Source organism: Rattus norvegicus, chromosome 2 (assembly GCF_021556685.1).
Source record: "Rattus norvegicus strain SHRSP/BbbUtx chromosome 2, alternate assembly SHRSP_T2T, whole genome shotgun sequence".
Taxonomy (NCBI): domain Eukaryota; kingdom Metazoa; phylum Chordata; class Mammalia; order Rodentia; family Muridae; genus Rattus; species Rattus norvegicus.
The window spans coordinates 210,056,158-210,073,263 of record NC_141535.1 but is presented as its reverse complement, the minus strand read 5'-3'; the positions used below and the strand labels follow the sequence as shown (position 1 = coordinate 210,073,263).

Genomic DNA, 17,106 nt, shown 5'->3' with positions numbered 1-17,106 from the left:
CCTGCTGCCTGCAGCCTCCCACACCATTATGGATGCCCTTCTGGAACTGTAAGGCAGCAGGCATTTGCCTCTAAGTTGCTTTTGGTCATGGTATTTTATCAGAGAGACGGAAGAGTCATACACTAGGCTTGTTAGCAGTCATTTTTTTTTTCAATTTACTATCTTGCTGCCCTAGTATTTTATGCTGTTTTGCTTTTACATATATTTATTTATTTGGGGGATATGTAAGAAGTCAGAGGACAATTTGTGGGAACCCGTCTCTTCTTCTATGGTATGTGTCTGGGGAATTGAGTATGCAAAACGACTTTTGCAGTATAAGTCATCTGTCACTTGAAAATCTGCTTAACACTATTTATTGTAAATATTCAATAAAAACAAAATCACATTCCCTTTCTTTTTTATTAAATTTATTTGTTTATTCCCTTTATAACCTAATATCAGTCCTTGCTCTCTTCCCAGTACCCCACGTGCAAGTCCTCCCACCATTCCCTCTTCCCCTTCTCTTTTAAGAAGTGGAAGCACCCCTCTGGCTGTCAACCACCCCCTCCCCCACATATCAAGTCACTGCTGGACTAGACACATTCTTTGCACTAAAGCCAGAAAAGTCTGTCCAATTAGGGGTGCAGGATCCGCAGGCAGGCAGGCAAAAAGCTCAGGGACAGCCCCTGCTCCAGTTGTTGGGGAACCTATATGAAGACCAAGTTGTTTATCTGCTACATATGTGCAGGGGACTAGGTCCAGCTCATGCTCACTCTTTGGTTGGTGATTCAGTTTCTGGGAGCCCCCACAGTCCAGGTTAGTTGACTAGGTTAGTGTTTCTGTGGATTTCTTCTCCTCCATCTTTCTCCTAACTCTTCTGTGAGACTCTCTGAGCTCCATCTAAGGTTTAGGTCTGAGTCTCTATATCTCTTTCCATTGGCTGCTGTATGGAGCCTCACAAACTATGCTTGGTCTCTGGCATGCCCTAGAGATTGTCCTTCCCCAGCCAATCTCCCTTCTCTCTCTCCCTTGTTCTCCCTACATATGATCTCTGCTGTCCCGCCCTATCCCCTCCCATCCACTCTTCCACCCAGTTCCCTCCTTCCATCGGTCTCAGATAGCTATTTTGTTTCCTCCTCTGAGAAAGATTCAGACACCCTTCCTTGTGCCTTGTTGTTGGACTTCTTTGGATTTGTCGATCCTATGATGGTTATACCGTTCTTTATGACTGATATCCTCCACTTATAATTGAGTCCATACCATGCATGTTCTTTTAGAACTGGGTTACCTTACTCAGGATGATATTTTCGAGTTTCATCCATTTGTTTGCAAAATCCATAATGACCTTGTTCAGTGACTGAATAGTACTCCATTGTGTAAATATACCACATTTTCTGTATCCACTCTTCAGTTAAGAGACTCTTAAGTTGTTTCCAATTTCTGGCTATTACAAATAAAGCAGTTATGAACATAGTTGAACAATTATGCTTATTGGATAGGGAAGAATCTTTTGGTCATATGCCTAGGAGTGGTATGGCTAGGTCTGAGGTAGAACTATTCCCAAACTTCCGAGAAACCGTCAAATTGATTTCCAAACTTGGTTGTACACGTTTGCGTTCCCACCAGCGTTGGAGGTGCTCTACATCTTCACCAGCATGCGCTATCCTTTGAGTTTTTGATCTTAGCCATTCTGATGGGTGTGAGGTGGAATCTCAGTTATTTTAATTTGCATTTCCCTGATGACTTAAGACATTGAACACTTCTTTGGGTGCTTTTGGCCATTCAAGATTCTTCTGTTGAGAATTCTCTATTTAGCTCTGTTTAGCCCCGCTTTTAATCAGGTTATTTGAATTGTCTGTGTCTACCTTAAGTTCTTTAAATATGTAGGATATTAACCCTCTGTCAGATGTCAGATTAGTGAAGATCTTTTCCCCATCTGTAGGCCGTCATTTTGTTCTGAAGGCCATGTCCTTTACCTTATAGAAGCTTTTCAGTTTCACGAGGTTCCACTTATTAATTCCCTTCCTTTTCTTAAAAAGTTATTCCTATAGTTAAAAATGGACACGGGAAGAGAAAAACATAGATTGGAGGAACAGTGTTTCAACAGAACATCTATTATGAAACAACTAAGGGCAACCACATTGGGGGTATTTTCAACTCTCACTTCTCACTTGGTCCTTCCCATTATTAAGAAGTCAGAGCTCTTTGAAAGCTTGTTGCTGTTATTAATAACCTTTGAGGCAGTTAATGTTGCCTAAATGAGTATGGGAGTGGGGCCATGCACTGGTGCATTGGCAACCGCCGGTGGCCACATCCCTAAAGGAGAGTGGCTCTTACTCTTTCAGCAGCCATCAACTTTCAAAAGCTCCTCATTTCAAGGGTGGCATCTTGAGGGTCCTCTCCTAAGCCATGCTGGAGTTCTGACTGTCTTGAGCCAATACAGGTCTTGTGCAGGTAATCACAGCTGTGTGAGTTGAATTGTAGAATTGTCCTAGTCACATCCAGAAGTCTATATATCACAGCTTTCCTCCTCATGCATCAGCTTTTACGCTCTTCCTATCCTCTCTTTTGTGATGCCTTGGGTGATGGGAAGTTAATACGGACGATTTAACCGTAGCTATCCACTCTGTTTGCTAATCTTTGCACTTTGACCAGTTGTGAGTCTCTATAGCAACTGCTACAAAAGGAAGCTTCTCTGAGCTAAGTTGAGAGCAACACAAATCTATGGGTAGAAACCTAAATATTTAAAAGGCAGTTTGAAAACGTGGCCAGTCAGCAAAACAATAAATAGCAAGTTCCTCCTTAGGTTCTGTGATCTCTCCAGTCACGTTTCACCATGTTTACAGCTTGGGGCATGCATTCCTCTTATAGAATAGCCAGATAGTAGTTGGTTATCACCACAACATTCATGCCACTATCACACCAATAGGACCAGAGCTGGGTGAAACCATTGCTGTCTTTTTTCCCCCAGAACAGGAATCACAAAAACAGCACAGGCTATTGCCATGATTGCCCGCCATGATTAGCTAATAAAACCCTACTGCTGAAAGCACCATTCACTTTGGATGCAGGACGTAGATAAAGCAAGCTCAACGGGTCAGGAAACGCCTCCTGCTGGCTACCTTACATAGTGATGAAAACTGGCTCCTTTCTTTGTAAAGTTATAAAAGAGTTTAGTGTGGAAACCTTACTCTTTCCACTATGTGCCATTTAATTTAATAGTTTAAATTATTACATGATTTTTGTTTGGAAATAAATTGTCCTTAGCCTCCTTTTCTGTGGGTGTTTGCACATAGCCACATATATTATGATATAGATTTTACATTTTATTTCATGATTTATTGTGAAATGGTGTTGTTTCCCTTGTACTTAACTTCCCCATCTCTCTTTTACTTTTCCGTGTGTTTTTTATTTTTTTATCTTACTCCTAGTTTGTGTCTGTAAGTGTTACCATTCTGAAAGACTCAGATCCAATCAAAGGTATTGTATGCTCTTCCAGGAATAATCTTTTGGTTCTTTTTTTTTTTTTTTTTTTTTTTTTTCGGAGCTGGGGACCGAACCCAGGGCCTTGCGCTTCCTAGGTAAGTGCTCTACCACTGAGCTAAATCCCCAGCCCCAGGAATAATCTTTATTATGTGCACAATACAGGAAGGACAGCCATCTCTGCTGAACTTTCCTTCAGTAAGCATGCAGACAAGCAGTCCTTGCAGCTGAATACCAATGAGGCGATGGTGCACTAAAGCCATACTTCACTCCTGCAGCCTAGTCTCGTCTCTTTTTCAATATAAGGCTTATTTTCTATCAGAGTAAAATATTCACATAGCTTTGAAGGCAAATAGTTCTGGATGATCTGTCAGGAAATAAGTGGAACCCAATCTACACACCCTTCCTCATCTCCAAGTTCCATGACCAAGATAGAAGTCACTATTTTCAAAATGTTCACCTTTCTCTGGCTCTCCTAGTCCTCACTTGGGCTTACATGATCGTCTGACATTTTCTCAGCTATGGATTGTATACTAACTACCTATTGACTTTCCACTTTGGAAGATGCAAAATTTAACCCTAGTGCTCTGGAATGCACACGTGTGTACACATACACACACACACACACATATACACATACACAGACATACACACATATACACACACATACACACACACATACACACACACATATATACACATACACAGGCATACACACACATACACACATACACACACACATATATACACATACACAGACATACACACACATACACACACATACACACACATACACACACATACACACACATACACACATACATATACACATACACACACATACACACACATATACACACATACACATATACAGACATACACACATACATACACATATACAGACATACACACACATACATACACATACACAGACATACACACACATACACACACATACACACACATACACACACATACACACACATACACACACATACACCTATACAGACATACACACATACATACACATATACAGACTTACACACACATACATACACATACACAGACATACACACACATACACACATACACACATACATATACACATACACAGACATACACACACATACACACACATACATACACATATACAGACATACACACATACATACACATATACAGACATACACACACATACATACACATATACAGACATACACACACATATACACACACATACACATTCACATATATACACACACATATATACACATGCTTCTCTACTATTCTCTACAAAATTGTTTCACACGCTTAATTTCGTGTATACTGTAATGGTATTTCATTAAATTTTTAGTTATTCTGGATTAGGAAAACATCTGGTGTGGAAAACTTGGTTCAGCTGTTGGAGACACTTCCTTCTGAGCCTGGTGACCTGAATTCGTCTCCAGAATTCGTGTGGTAAAAGGAGAGAACTGACTCTTGCCAGTTTGCCCTCTGACCTGCACACATGACCTATGGTGAAAGTTCCCATGCTTAGACACGTACAATACAGAATAAATAAACACACGTTAAACTTTTACAAATCCCATACTTTTTTTTTCCCTAAGCATGTCAAGAACCGTAAATCTTAGTTCTCTGTGTTTTTCCTGGAGACTCTTTCCCGTAGCTTTTGTTTGCTCTCTGGCTCCACAGGAACACGGGGACTTGTTCATAGCTAGGACCAGGCTCTCACCCACATTCTGGCTCACATATGGAACCTCAGGTTCTCAGGAACCTGTATTTCCTTCTTTCCTTAATGAGACATCACCACAAAAGAGTTAATGTATATCGAAGAGTTTTTCTTGTTTTGTTTTGTTTTACCTGTAAGGCATCTAGAGGAATTTTTAAAAATGATTTTTATTTAACATGACATCTATGTGTGGGGGAATGTGCAGGCGAATGCAGGTGCCCTCAGAGTCCAGAGGTGTCAGGGTCCGTGAAGCTGGGGTTACACGCAGCAGTGAGCCATTGAACATGGCTACTGGGATCCAAACCCAGGCTCTCTGGAGTGGACAGGCTGCACTTTCAACTGCTGAGTCATCTCTGCAATCCCAGAAGCAAGTTCATTCTGTCTTTATGTGTTAGTGACAACATGGAAGACTCTTTTTTTTTTTTTCCTCAGGATTCAGTTTTGTTTTTGTCTGTCTTGGGGGCTCAAAACAAAGCATCCTAACACGATGTTCCCAGGACCTTCTTAAGTGAGGACGAGGATGTCTGTGCTCATTTCTTTTTGTGTAAACTTTTAATATCCTATTCAAGTGCTTTGTTCATTTTCCTATTTGATTGTTGTTTTTACATGTTTACCTTTAGATTGCATTTTTATTTATTTACTCTGGGTTTGTTTCTCTCTCTCTCTCTCTCTCTCTCTCTCTCTCTCTGTGTGTGTGTGTGTGTGTGTGTGTGTGTGTGTGTGTGTGTGTGTGTATGTACATGCCATGATCACTTGACAACTTGTAGGAGTGGGCCAGCTGGATTTCATGAATTCTCAGACTTAATGGCAAACACCTTTTACCTGCTGAGCACGCTCTTGCTGGCCTTCGACAATTACTTAATTACAACAGCAATTGCTAATCTTTCTCCAAGGTCTCAAGTCCCACGTAGAGCAATTTGGTAGCATCTTTCAGAATTAAAAACACTTTACCTAGTTCTAGAAACAATGAAATTAATTGCAAAATTGTTCACAAAATTAACATAAAGGCCACCTAAGGATTTGTCAGTATGTCTAGTTAAATAAAGTATGATTTTTTTTTCTTGGTGGAACACATAGCTGTGTAGCAAGAATGAGACAATTCAAAACTCTGTAATGTGTGTTTTTAATCTCTCAGATCTCAAAGAAACATTCAGTTACAAAACAATACTGTCTACATAATGTTTATCACCCTTGAGTAAAAACAAACCAACAAAAGAGTATTTTTGTCCCAGTTTAGGTTCCAGTTGCTGTGATCAAATAATGACAGAAGCAACTGCCAGGAAGGGTTTATTCCTCTTACAATTCCAGGGGACACTCTTAGCCACTAGTCTATTGCTGTGAAGGGACACCATGACCAAGACAATGTATAAAAGGAAGCATGCAATCGCTGCCTTGTTCACAGTTTCAAGAGGCTGAGCCCATGCCATCATGATGGGGAGTGTAGAGGCAGGCAGGCAGGCATGGTGATAGAGCAGTAGCTGATACCTTGTATCTGACAAACAGAATGTAGATAGTAAGACAGGGCCTCCGAGCCTACTTCCGGTGACACACCTCCTCTAACAAGGCCACACCTCCTAATCCTTCCCAACAGTTCTTCCTATTGAGGAACGAATAAATATTCACATAGATGAGTCAAATGGGGCCATTCTCATTCAAGCCACTGCACAGTCCATCACGGGTGCGATGTCAAGGGAACAGGAATGTGAAACAGCTAGTTTATCCACAGTCAGAGCAGAGGGAGAATGAAAGCACGTATGTTCACTGCTCAACTCACTTTCCTATAGGCCAGGGCCCAACCCCAGGTAACGCTCTCACCCACACGGGGTACATCTTCCCATTCAATGAGTATGATGGATCAATCCCCCACAGGCCAACTTGATGCAGACAATCCCTCACAGAGACTCTCTTCCCGGATGGTTCTAGACTGTGTCCAGTTAAGTCAACCATCACAATGTCAATACAGGTATTAGAACACATCTGAAAATGTATGTGGTAAAGTGGAAAGACAGGTAGCTAAGGAACTCATGATGGGGCGCAGGATCCTGACACACACACTTATTTCAGCTGAGTCTAAGTATATTTGGCAAATTGTCAAACTCTTACGACATGGTGGTTAGCGACAATTTTCTTCATGTTATAAAGGAACTTTGTGCCTTTCCATATATTTTACATTCCCATGACCAGTGCCCAGCAACTTAGTAGTTGCCCCCTGTTTCTAATGGTTTCCCTTTTCCAGGGAGTTTGTATAGGCTTTGATAGCTTTAATTTCCCTTTCTCTGAGTTCGTATTACCTACTCAAAAATAAGTTATTATCTAATTGGTATATATCATTATTTCTCTTGCCGTACTGAAAAGTTAAGCGATACTCCAGTACCCAAGCAGACTAAGAGTAAAATGTTATTGTCGTGAACATGGTCCCATTTCCTATTTTTATTGCATCAGTGTTAGACCTCATTTTGGCCTAGCCTAGGCTGAAATTTAGATTTAATGATTGTTCACATAACTGAAAAATTCTCTGCGAAAGGTCAAAACTGTTACCATTCCGATGGAAAAGAACAAATCGCTGTACTGAGGGAAGATCTGGGTCTGAAAAGAGTACTGTCCGGCCACTTCACTTTTTATCACTCTATTCTGTAAGGAGACCATAAACATGAATTGAATCTTGTCAGCATTTACAAGGCTTTGCCAACCTCTACTGTTTAATAATCCAGCCCATAGTTAACCCCTACAAGTACACAGACTGATGTATGGGTGGGGCTCTGCAAATTTGCCGGTGACATTTCTCCTGGTTTTCTGCACAAGTGCCAATCTAATTTCATTACTGACATCTTTAACCTTTGGGGAGAACCTCTGTACAGATGTATTTATATGGATATGGGCTGCCCGGAAAGTTCCCAAAGCCAAAAATATGGCCCGTTCCTTCTCCAGAGAATAGTATCAGTGACAAGAACAGCGCTGACCAAGTGACAATCGAGGTGAGAGCAGCCCCATTTCTCAAGCATTTACTGCAGCCAGTCAAGTCATTTGGACACCTATTTGGATGATGACATTACTTTTAATCTCATTTCCATGAAAGAATGAATGCTTCATCCTTGGACTATGCTGACCATGCCCAGGGTCACACAGCTAATGCATCTTAAACGTGAAGCCAGGCCTTCATGGATATGTTTTTGTGGTACACAGGATACAGGGAATACAGTCTTATCCTACTACCAGGTGCCTGCAATCGCAGGTGGGACCAACTTCAATATCTGTTATTTCGTTCTGCACCTGGTCCATCTTCTGCAAACAATGTATGAGAAGTTAACCTCACACCACTAGTATGTCAGACATAGCCGGAGATTAACAATAATAGAAACAGGGCGACGGTAAAAACACACTAAGGACAGTCATGGGAATAGGTTTCCACTTTTAAAAATACTTCGTTGCTTGTTCACATCCAAGGAAGCATTTTACAATTTCTTGACACTTGACACTTTGTTGGCCTACGGATTGCCAGGAGCGCTACTCTTGTGCTTTGGGTGTTGAGTGAAAATAAGGAACTCCTGCATCTACAAAACCTGAGATACTATGATCGTTAAGCTGATTAAAGATACCTATCCAGTGAATAAACTAACTGGAAAACAGCATATTTAGCCTCGATGCTCTGAACAGAGAGAGGACCTATGTCCTGATCGGAGAGTGAGATGGAGAAGCTTTTGTTACGCTTTGCTCAGGATGGTACAAAATTTTAAACCTATAAATTATTTCTAAATTTTTACACTTAATATTTCCCAGCCCGGGTTTGCCACTGAGCAAATGACTGAAAGGGAAACCTCAGGTAGATGTCCGGGGAGCCTACTGCTGTGTGCTGATACATTAGTATTGTTCCCAACTTACGTTGTATTTCCCACCCTTATTTCTTCATTCCATTTTAAAAATCTAGTACTTCGAGTGTCTTGCCTTGCGAACTACCTCACGTGTTTTCTACAGAGTGTTGACTTAAATAAGCCTGCATATTGACTGTGTTGTATGTTTACTCTTATATGTTATTAGAAAGAGAAAGAACGTATTTTAGTGGAATCTGACATTTGACAGAAGAAATTCTGTTCCTCTTGACACAGATTGTCTTCCCCAAGATAAAGCGAGAACCAATTATCAGTGTTGATTGAGCCGATGTGAGGAATATGGAGAAGGAATCCAGTATCCCACCCTCCCTCTGGGAGCGTACAGATTTAATTGTTGAGTTGAAACTACGCGAACAAAACCACAACCCATGAAAAACTATTATTAATGGGAATGATAATGGGTCCTTTATGTATCAAAAGTCAATAGTGTAGATAGAAGGGAGGTGTTATAGGAAATTAGATTTTTTTAAAAAGAATCCCCAATCCCTGAGGCAAATGAGGAACATTTGAGCAGGTGGCGGCTTTGACAAGTTCTGATAGCAACAGTGTGCATGTGGTTGCTGTTGACGGCTTTTGAAACAGGGTCTCACTAAGTTGCTTCATCGTCTGGAGTAGCTGGGGCCGGGTTCTGACCTACCACTTAAAAATAATATACAATCTACCATTTAGTGCAGTGAAATTCTAGGTGGTCAGAGCCAAGAGGTTTCCCGAAGGAGATGCGGCAGACCTGGAAGAGGTATGGAGAACACATGGACGGACACCGTTGGTAAGTGCTGGAGGAGGGAGTGAGGAGCAGAGGTTGGTGCGGTCTGATTGTCACCCGGGGGAACATTTTCTGAAACAAAACTTTGGTAAGGCTATGATACAAACACATGAAAGGAAAACGGAAAACATGTACTACGGTGTCAAGACCTTGAGTCCCATAGAAAAGAGAGATTTTTGTCTAGGCCATTTAACATTCTCATCCTCTCTGCAACTAATGCTAACTCACTTGTCCTTCCCTTTCCATATCCCTCAAATGTTGGAATACACGAAGCCTTTCTGCCACCTCGCTCAGCGTGTGGCCATTCCCATCTAGGGATCTTGGAATCGATGTTTTCTTCTAACAGATGCACAATCATTACCAACCCAAATGAGAATCACCTTTTCTTCCGCTTGGCCTGATTGATTCCAGGTTTGTAAGCACAGGCCAATCTGATGAGCAGTCCTTATTTAGGAGGTGTTGTTTTATTTTACTAAACAATGGGTCTTGTCCAGTGGGGTAAGCTCTTTGAGGATGGACAGTTTGTGGATAAGGTCTAGGATGCTGCTATAGAGTCTTTTCTCTGGGGCTGAGACCATGAAGGGTCATCGGGCTGGGTCTGGGATTGGCCTTTGTGGGTGGAGGTAATGCAGCTTTGAGGTTGGAGGGAAAAGTGGAAGCTGCCTGAGAGCAGTGTTGCAGTCCGGGCCAGCCTGAGGCATACGCGGTTGCAGGTTGCAGGCTGCAGGCTGCAGGCTGTCCCACTCATACCGCCCACAGAAGGGAACCCAGGACGCCCAGCCAGCCACTGCAGCAGGCACGTCTCAGAGGGCGGGAGCACGCGCGCGGGCAGGCGGAGGCAGCCAACGGCGGAGGCGCCCACTCCCCCGGTCCCTGTGCCCCGCCGCTCGTCTCCCGCCGCTGGGCGCCCGCGCGCTCGGCTCTTTCCGCCGCCGCGCGCTGCCCCGTGCGCTCCGGCACCTTCGGCAATTTCCGTCGGGCCCTGGCCGCCATTTTCTCGCCGCTTGTGTGGCTCGCTGGCTGCGTGGCTCGGTTCTTGGGAGCGAAGCTTTGTCCGGTTCGGCAATGGACGGGTAGGTACCGGAGCCCGTGAGGAGATAAGGGAGGGAGAGGAGGCTGGTGGGGCTGCGGCCCGGGTCGGGGTCGGGTCGAGGAGCGGGGCTCCGGCGGCCCCTCCCAGGCCGCGCCGCCGTTACCCAACCCCCGCCCCATCACACACACCCCTCCCCGGGCTTCCCTCAGCCGTTCCGGCTACCGGCGCGAACCGCAGCCGGGGCTGGGAGGCCGGGGAGGCCTCGGGGCTTCTGTGGGGATTCGGTGCGGCCTGACGGCGGGGGATGGGGTGGGAAGCCCGGTGCGGCCCTGCCCCCTCGGGAGCCCTGTCGACGCCGCGGGGAGACCCGAACCCTGAGGTGGCGGCGGCGGCACGGGCTCGAGCGGGCCAAGCCGCGGAGGCCTGTGCGGAGCGCGAAGCCCGAGGCCCGCCATCCCTGGCCTCGCCCGAAACACCGCGGCGGGAGCGCCGAGTGGGAGCTGCGGGGAAGGGGAGGGCGCGTGGCGGCGGGAGGGAGGAGGGCACATGTCACACTCCTTTGTTTTCATCAGAGTCTGGGAGCGGGGGCGGGAGGCCATCGAAATGCCTTTACAACAACAAAAAAATTCAAGGCTTGGCCCAAAGGGCCCAGAAATTAAACCGTAAGCAAAACAAAACCCCATGAAAGTGTTTGAGGTAGCATCAGTCACATGGGCAAAGGCCACCAAGCCATGCTAGGCAGAGACAACAGATAATCCACACAGGGTTGTCTTCCCCGCGCCCCCTACTTTGATTAGTTTCTGGAGAAAAAAAAAATAATAAAAACAAAAACCCGCAAGCAAACATGGAACATGGATTACAGTCGTGTTGCATCCTTTGAGCGACTGGGCGTGAAGATAGGATGCTGAGTGAGCTGAGCGCTGTGAGAAAAAAAGAGGACCAATGTCGCGCCCTGTTAACTCCACATCTCTAACGACCCGTTCAACTCATTGTTCAGAGAAGGGAGCACAGTTCACGGCCCATTGAGGGGAAGGGGCACTAAGAGAGATTGAGTTAACGAGAACATTTATTAAAACGAGTGTCTGGATTTGAAGAGTCTAAAAGTAAAAATCAGTAGGTTATCATTCTAGAGTTAGTTATCTGATGTTTTTAAAGAGAGAATAAAAAGGTAACAGGCTTTAAAAAAGTCATTGCCACAAATTACCTTAATGGCAATATTATTTACCATATGAAATGTAGATTCAGACATGTTTTGAATTCTCCAGACGATTTTCCAATCCCCAGGTTCTGTTTAGGTTACCAAAGAACTTGAGCTATGTTGCTGATGTCAGTATACAAGCACTGTGGGAATAACATAGTGTTTCTGGGTTTTCATCTTGCTGTTAGAGGTTCTTAAAAATGGTCATAAACTGACTGAAACATCTCATGTTTCAAAGTTATTTCTATAAAATAGGTAAATAATAGTTTTAAAAAGTACCACTGGGCATCCGAGTATTTGTTTCTAAATGTATTGCCAGGGTCTGGAGAATTTATCAAAGGTCGTAAAAGTTTTAAAGTTAAGCAGCGATCATTAGAAGAGTAAGAGGTTGACATTTTTATTTTTTCCTTTACAGAATTGTCACTGAGGTTGCTGTTGGTGTGAAGGTAGGAAATTGCTTGAAAGTAAAGTGGTATCTAGGAATGTTGGCTGTAGGAGGCGTGGTAAGAGTGGGGAGGTTCAGTTGTCCCTGACAACACCCAGGCTAGTCTGTGAAGTTAGAACCTATCAACAAGGGTCCAGTTGGATAGTGTTAATGGCTGTGGTATGTTAATTACTTGATAATAAGCTGATTTTTTTTAACCTCTTTAGTAGTGTTAACTTTGTTAGTGTAAGACAGTTTGACTCTTTGATTAAAGTGAAATGTGTGTGTTAGGAATGAATCACATTGGAAATAAGGTGTCCTGACCTCAAAGAAGAACACGGTTGCTTTAAGTACTTTCCAGCTTGAGTTGCTGAAGAGCTTTCTTGTGTGGAGTAGGTTTTCACTCCCTTCTTGGGTAGAAAAACTGCTCAGCCTTTACAATTGACTCCATCCCTACCATCTGGTGCTTCCTTGAAGGCATAGACCTTTTAATGTCTTGGTGCATTATAGATACTTAGTTGCAAGCCTTTCTGCCTTGTTAGGACATACTCTGTCTTTTAACTATGCCCAAGCCTGAGATAGGATTTTTCCTGTCCCTTAACCTTAATAAGTGTAAATATAGAACCCCACAAATATAAATACCCTTAGTACTGTAAGTGTGCCTGGTTTAATGAGATTGACCTTCAGTATTTATTGGATCTTAGAAAATTGTGTTCATGATTGTTTAACCCAGCATAGGTTAGGAGGTGTTACTGTGTAGTGATCTAGACGCCCATGCTTTAATATTTAAGTTATTTTTGAGCTCATATCGTGTAGAACATTTAGTTTTATTGACAGTCATATTTTTCAAGTTGAGATAGTTAAGAGCTTTGAAGTCAGGAATAGATCAAGAGTACAAAATGTATTGATATTGCAGTTATTATCCAAATAGATTTCTTTTGTGAATTATATGAAAGAATAAATGATACAAGGTACTTTGTCAAAATGAGTTAACTAATAACTATGTGGTCTATTACTAGAAGATAAGTTACAAATATGAGTTAACTAGTAGCTCTGTGGTCTCTTACTAGAAAATTGTATAAGAATATTCACTACCCATTCTAAAAAGTTGTTTAATATAAGTTTGCAAAGTTAAAATTAATTTTCTATCATTTTTTAAGTTTTTCACATTTTTAAAAATTACTGATTTGTACCTTACCATGCATGTCTTATTTTTTGTACAAATGCATTGTGTTCTGACCTTTTCAAATTTTTATCTGACATAAATTGCCTGTATTTAAAGTCTGCTTTGTCTGTGCACGCACGTGTAAGGCCCCTGCTGCAGTTGAGGTAAAACCTGTTACTCTCAGGAACGCCCTCCTGCCCCTCTGTGTCCCCTTTGCCTTCCTTCCCCCAGAAGCAAGGGGCTGCCTCACTATAGATTTACTTGGATTGTTAGAATTGTAAATAAAGGGGCTCAGGGAGGTCCTCTGTTGGCTTACACTCAGCAGAAGTTAAAGCTGTTTACATGTGTGTTGATGTTCTCTTCCCCACTCTTTGCTTAGGACATGCTATAGGTAATTAGAAACCTGTAGTGGGCATTTGTGTTTAGGGGTATTATGAAGTTGCTGTGAGCATTTCTGCATGTTATTTGTGCAGACATATGCTTTTATTTCTCTTGGGGCCCATTGTTAAGAATGGCTGAATCATATGTTAGGCATATGTTTAATTGAGCCTCTTTTCCACAGTGGTTGCACCATCTTGCCACCACCAGGATATGAAAATTTCAGTTCCTCCAGAGACTTCTCAGTGCTTTTTAGTGTTTAGTGGGTGTGAAGTGATAATTTAATTGTGGTTTTAATTTGTATTTCTGTGTGGTATCTGTTACGAGCATTTTCAGTGTGCCTTTTGCCAGCTGTTGTTCTCTTTTGTTTTCTGAGACACGGTTTCACTGTATAGACCAGGCTAGTCTCAGCTAGAAGCCTGCCTGCCTCTGCTTCCCCAGTGTTGGGATTAAAGGCTTATACCACCATAACTGGTATAGTATAGTCAGGGTTCTTTAGAGGAAGAATTTATAGAATGAATCAGTGCCCACCCCCCCCCATGGATGTATATACATATATGTGTGTATGTATGTGTATATATATGTATATATGCAACTTTATTACTAGAGTAGCTTATAGGCTGTTGTCCTAGGATTTCTATTACTGTTAAGATACACTGTGATGGAGGCAGCTCTTATAAAAGAAAACCTTTAATTGGGGCTGGCTTAAAGATTCAAAGGTTTATTCCATTATTGTCATGGCAGGAAGCATGGTGGCATACAAGGAGACAGCGCTGGAGAAGCCAAGAGTTCTACATCTGGATTGGCAGGGAGGGAGGGAGGGAGGGAGGAAGCGGGGGAGGCAGAGAAACACAGAAACAGAGACAGAGAGATGCAGACAGAGACGGAGAGACATGGGAGACCTGGCTTGAATATTTGAAATCCTGAAGCCCATCACTAGTGATACCTTTTCCTCCAGCAAGGCACACCCTCCTTTCAAATACTGGCATTCCCTTTGAGTCTTTGAGTCCATTTTCATTCAGATGATCACAGCTGTGGTTCAGTTAGTCTAACAATGGTTGTCTCCAGACCAAAAGTCCAGGAATTCACTGATAGTTCAGTCTGAGAGACTCCTGTGCCAGCTCTAGTGTGCACACGTCAGAGTCCTTAAGGAGTAGGCTCTGTAGTGAAGGAGTGCCTCCTCAAGACACATGAACTTGCCCTTGAGGATGGAGGCAAGCAGGCCAAAAAGCAAAAGCTGCTTTTCATGGCCTTCATATAGGCTGCCACCGGAAGTTAGGTCTTCTGACTTCAAAGACGGAAATGTAGGGTAGGCCTTCCTACTTCCAATGAATTGGTCAAGACAAATCCTTACAGGTAGGTATATGCAGCAGCTTGGGTTTTGGTTAATTCCATGTTTAGTTAAATTGCCAACTAAGAATAGCCACCACACCTAGCTTGTTTATTTTGTCCATGTTTCTAAGATACTGTTTTACTTTTGGATTTTGTCAGGCTTCATTCTGGACATGTCCTTTTTTAATCAGTAGCTTGCACAAATTTTCCATTACCTTCTGTTCTCTATACAGTACCTGGGAAGAGCAGCAGCTACACTGGTCAACTCCATTTTAGTTAACTTCTTTTATGAATGGTTTAGTTTGTCCTAATTTAAGCCTTTCCTAATCTAAAGTAAAATGATTTGTTTTCTAAGAGTTTTTCATTCCAGTTTAATACATAGGTCTCTTCTTCATTTGGGATTAAAGTTTTTCAGGACCTTTCCATTTTGTTACATAGTGCACACACACCCAAAAACCTAGAAGGAAATAGAAGGAAAGATAGTGAAAGAAATGTAGAGAAAGACTACAGTATGAGAAGCAGAAAGAAGAGAGAAAATGTCCCACAAAGCAGAGGTTGAGTTAACCCTTTTAAAAAGCTGCAGACCATGGATTGAAAATTTTTATGTTAGATGTGGACATCAGTTTTCCTAGCAATGTTTGCTAAAAAGAATGTTTTCACTAGTCTTGTAGCTTTGTCAAATTAAGTTGCCTTAAAAAACTTGCCTATGTATGATTCTATGTCTATACTCTTTCCTGTGGACACACTTTATCTGTCTAGATGTCAAAAGTGTACTGTTTAAAGGATTAGTTACATACTAACTTTTTTTTTTTAACATACTCTTCAAATCAAGTTGCCTTGCTCTACCAACTTTGTTTTTTAAAGTTGTGTAGGCTCTTCTGAGTCACAGAGAGCAAACTGGACTCTTACTGTATTTGGCTTGAATTTGTGAAGAAATTTGAGAAACACTGACAACTTAATATTCAAACTTCCTATCAATGACAAAATAAAGTTATTTCTTCATTCTCATAGATTTTTAAATTTCGGGGCATTGGTCTTTAAGATCTCACTGTAAAGTTTTATATATTTTTGTTTAACATGTTGACTGCGTCCCTCAGTATCCACAGCTCCTGTAGTTAAAGTATCTTTAAGAGTTCAACTTTGATTGTTTGGGGCAAGAGTTTAGAAATATGATGTTTATATATTGAATTTCTGTACCTTTGCCAAAGTCAGTTTGTAAATCTGATAATGTTTGTTTTAGATTCTAACAGAATTTTCACATTTCCCATTGATGGCCACCGGTTTGGTTGCCATTTATTTTCTTGTCTGTGACTGGTAGTAAGTATTAAGTTGAATGGAAGCAGCAAGAGTTAGCCAGTTTTACCTTGTTCTTCCATTTAGGGTGAGTAGTCTGTCTTCTTACTCAGGAATTTAAGTTCTACAAACCATCAGTTAAAGAAAGAATGCCATTTTAGAGTGAAGCTCTGTAGGTCTTGGGTTTGCCTTCCCTGTGGGGAAGTTTTAAGCTATGTAGAGAGAGTTGCTTTTGCTTTCTGTCCTTTCCTTCCTTCCTTTTTCTCCAAGACAGTGTCTACTGTTCTTTTTCCATTCTGAAGCTTGGTGTAGATGAGGCCTACCTTGACGTCTCGGCCTGCCTGCCTTGTGCCACTGCACTCAGTCCTTCCTTGTACTTGTCCTGGTTAAGAATCCAAAGTCACTTGAGCACTCTGCTTTCTTCCATTGATATTCATCTTTT

The 17,106-nt window shown here is 42.2% G+C and overlaps 1 protein-coding gene across 8 annotated transcripts in view; it reads left to right on the top strand.

The window, feature by feature from the left end:
• Positions 1-10,815: 10,815 nt before the first annotated feature.
• The window catches only part of Ptbp2 (polypyrimidine tract binding protein 2), a 60,563-nt gene continuing 54,272 nt past the window's right edge, over positions 10,816-17,106 (top strand). For 7 of the 8 annotated variants that reach the window (XR_015664584.1, XR_015664581.1, XR_015664578.1 and 4 more), the window contains exons 1-2: positions 10,816-10,914; positions 12,488-12,518. Coding sequence is in view for 4 of the 8 variants with exons in the window: in XM_087624858.1 (XP_087480984.1) it covers positions 10,907-10,914; positions 12,488-12,518 (39 nt within the window). In the remaining 4 variants the exon portion in view is untranslated. 8 annotated transcript variants of the gene reach the window in all.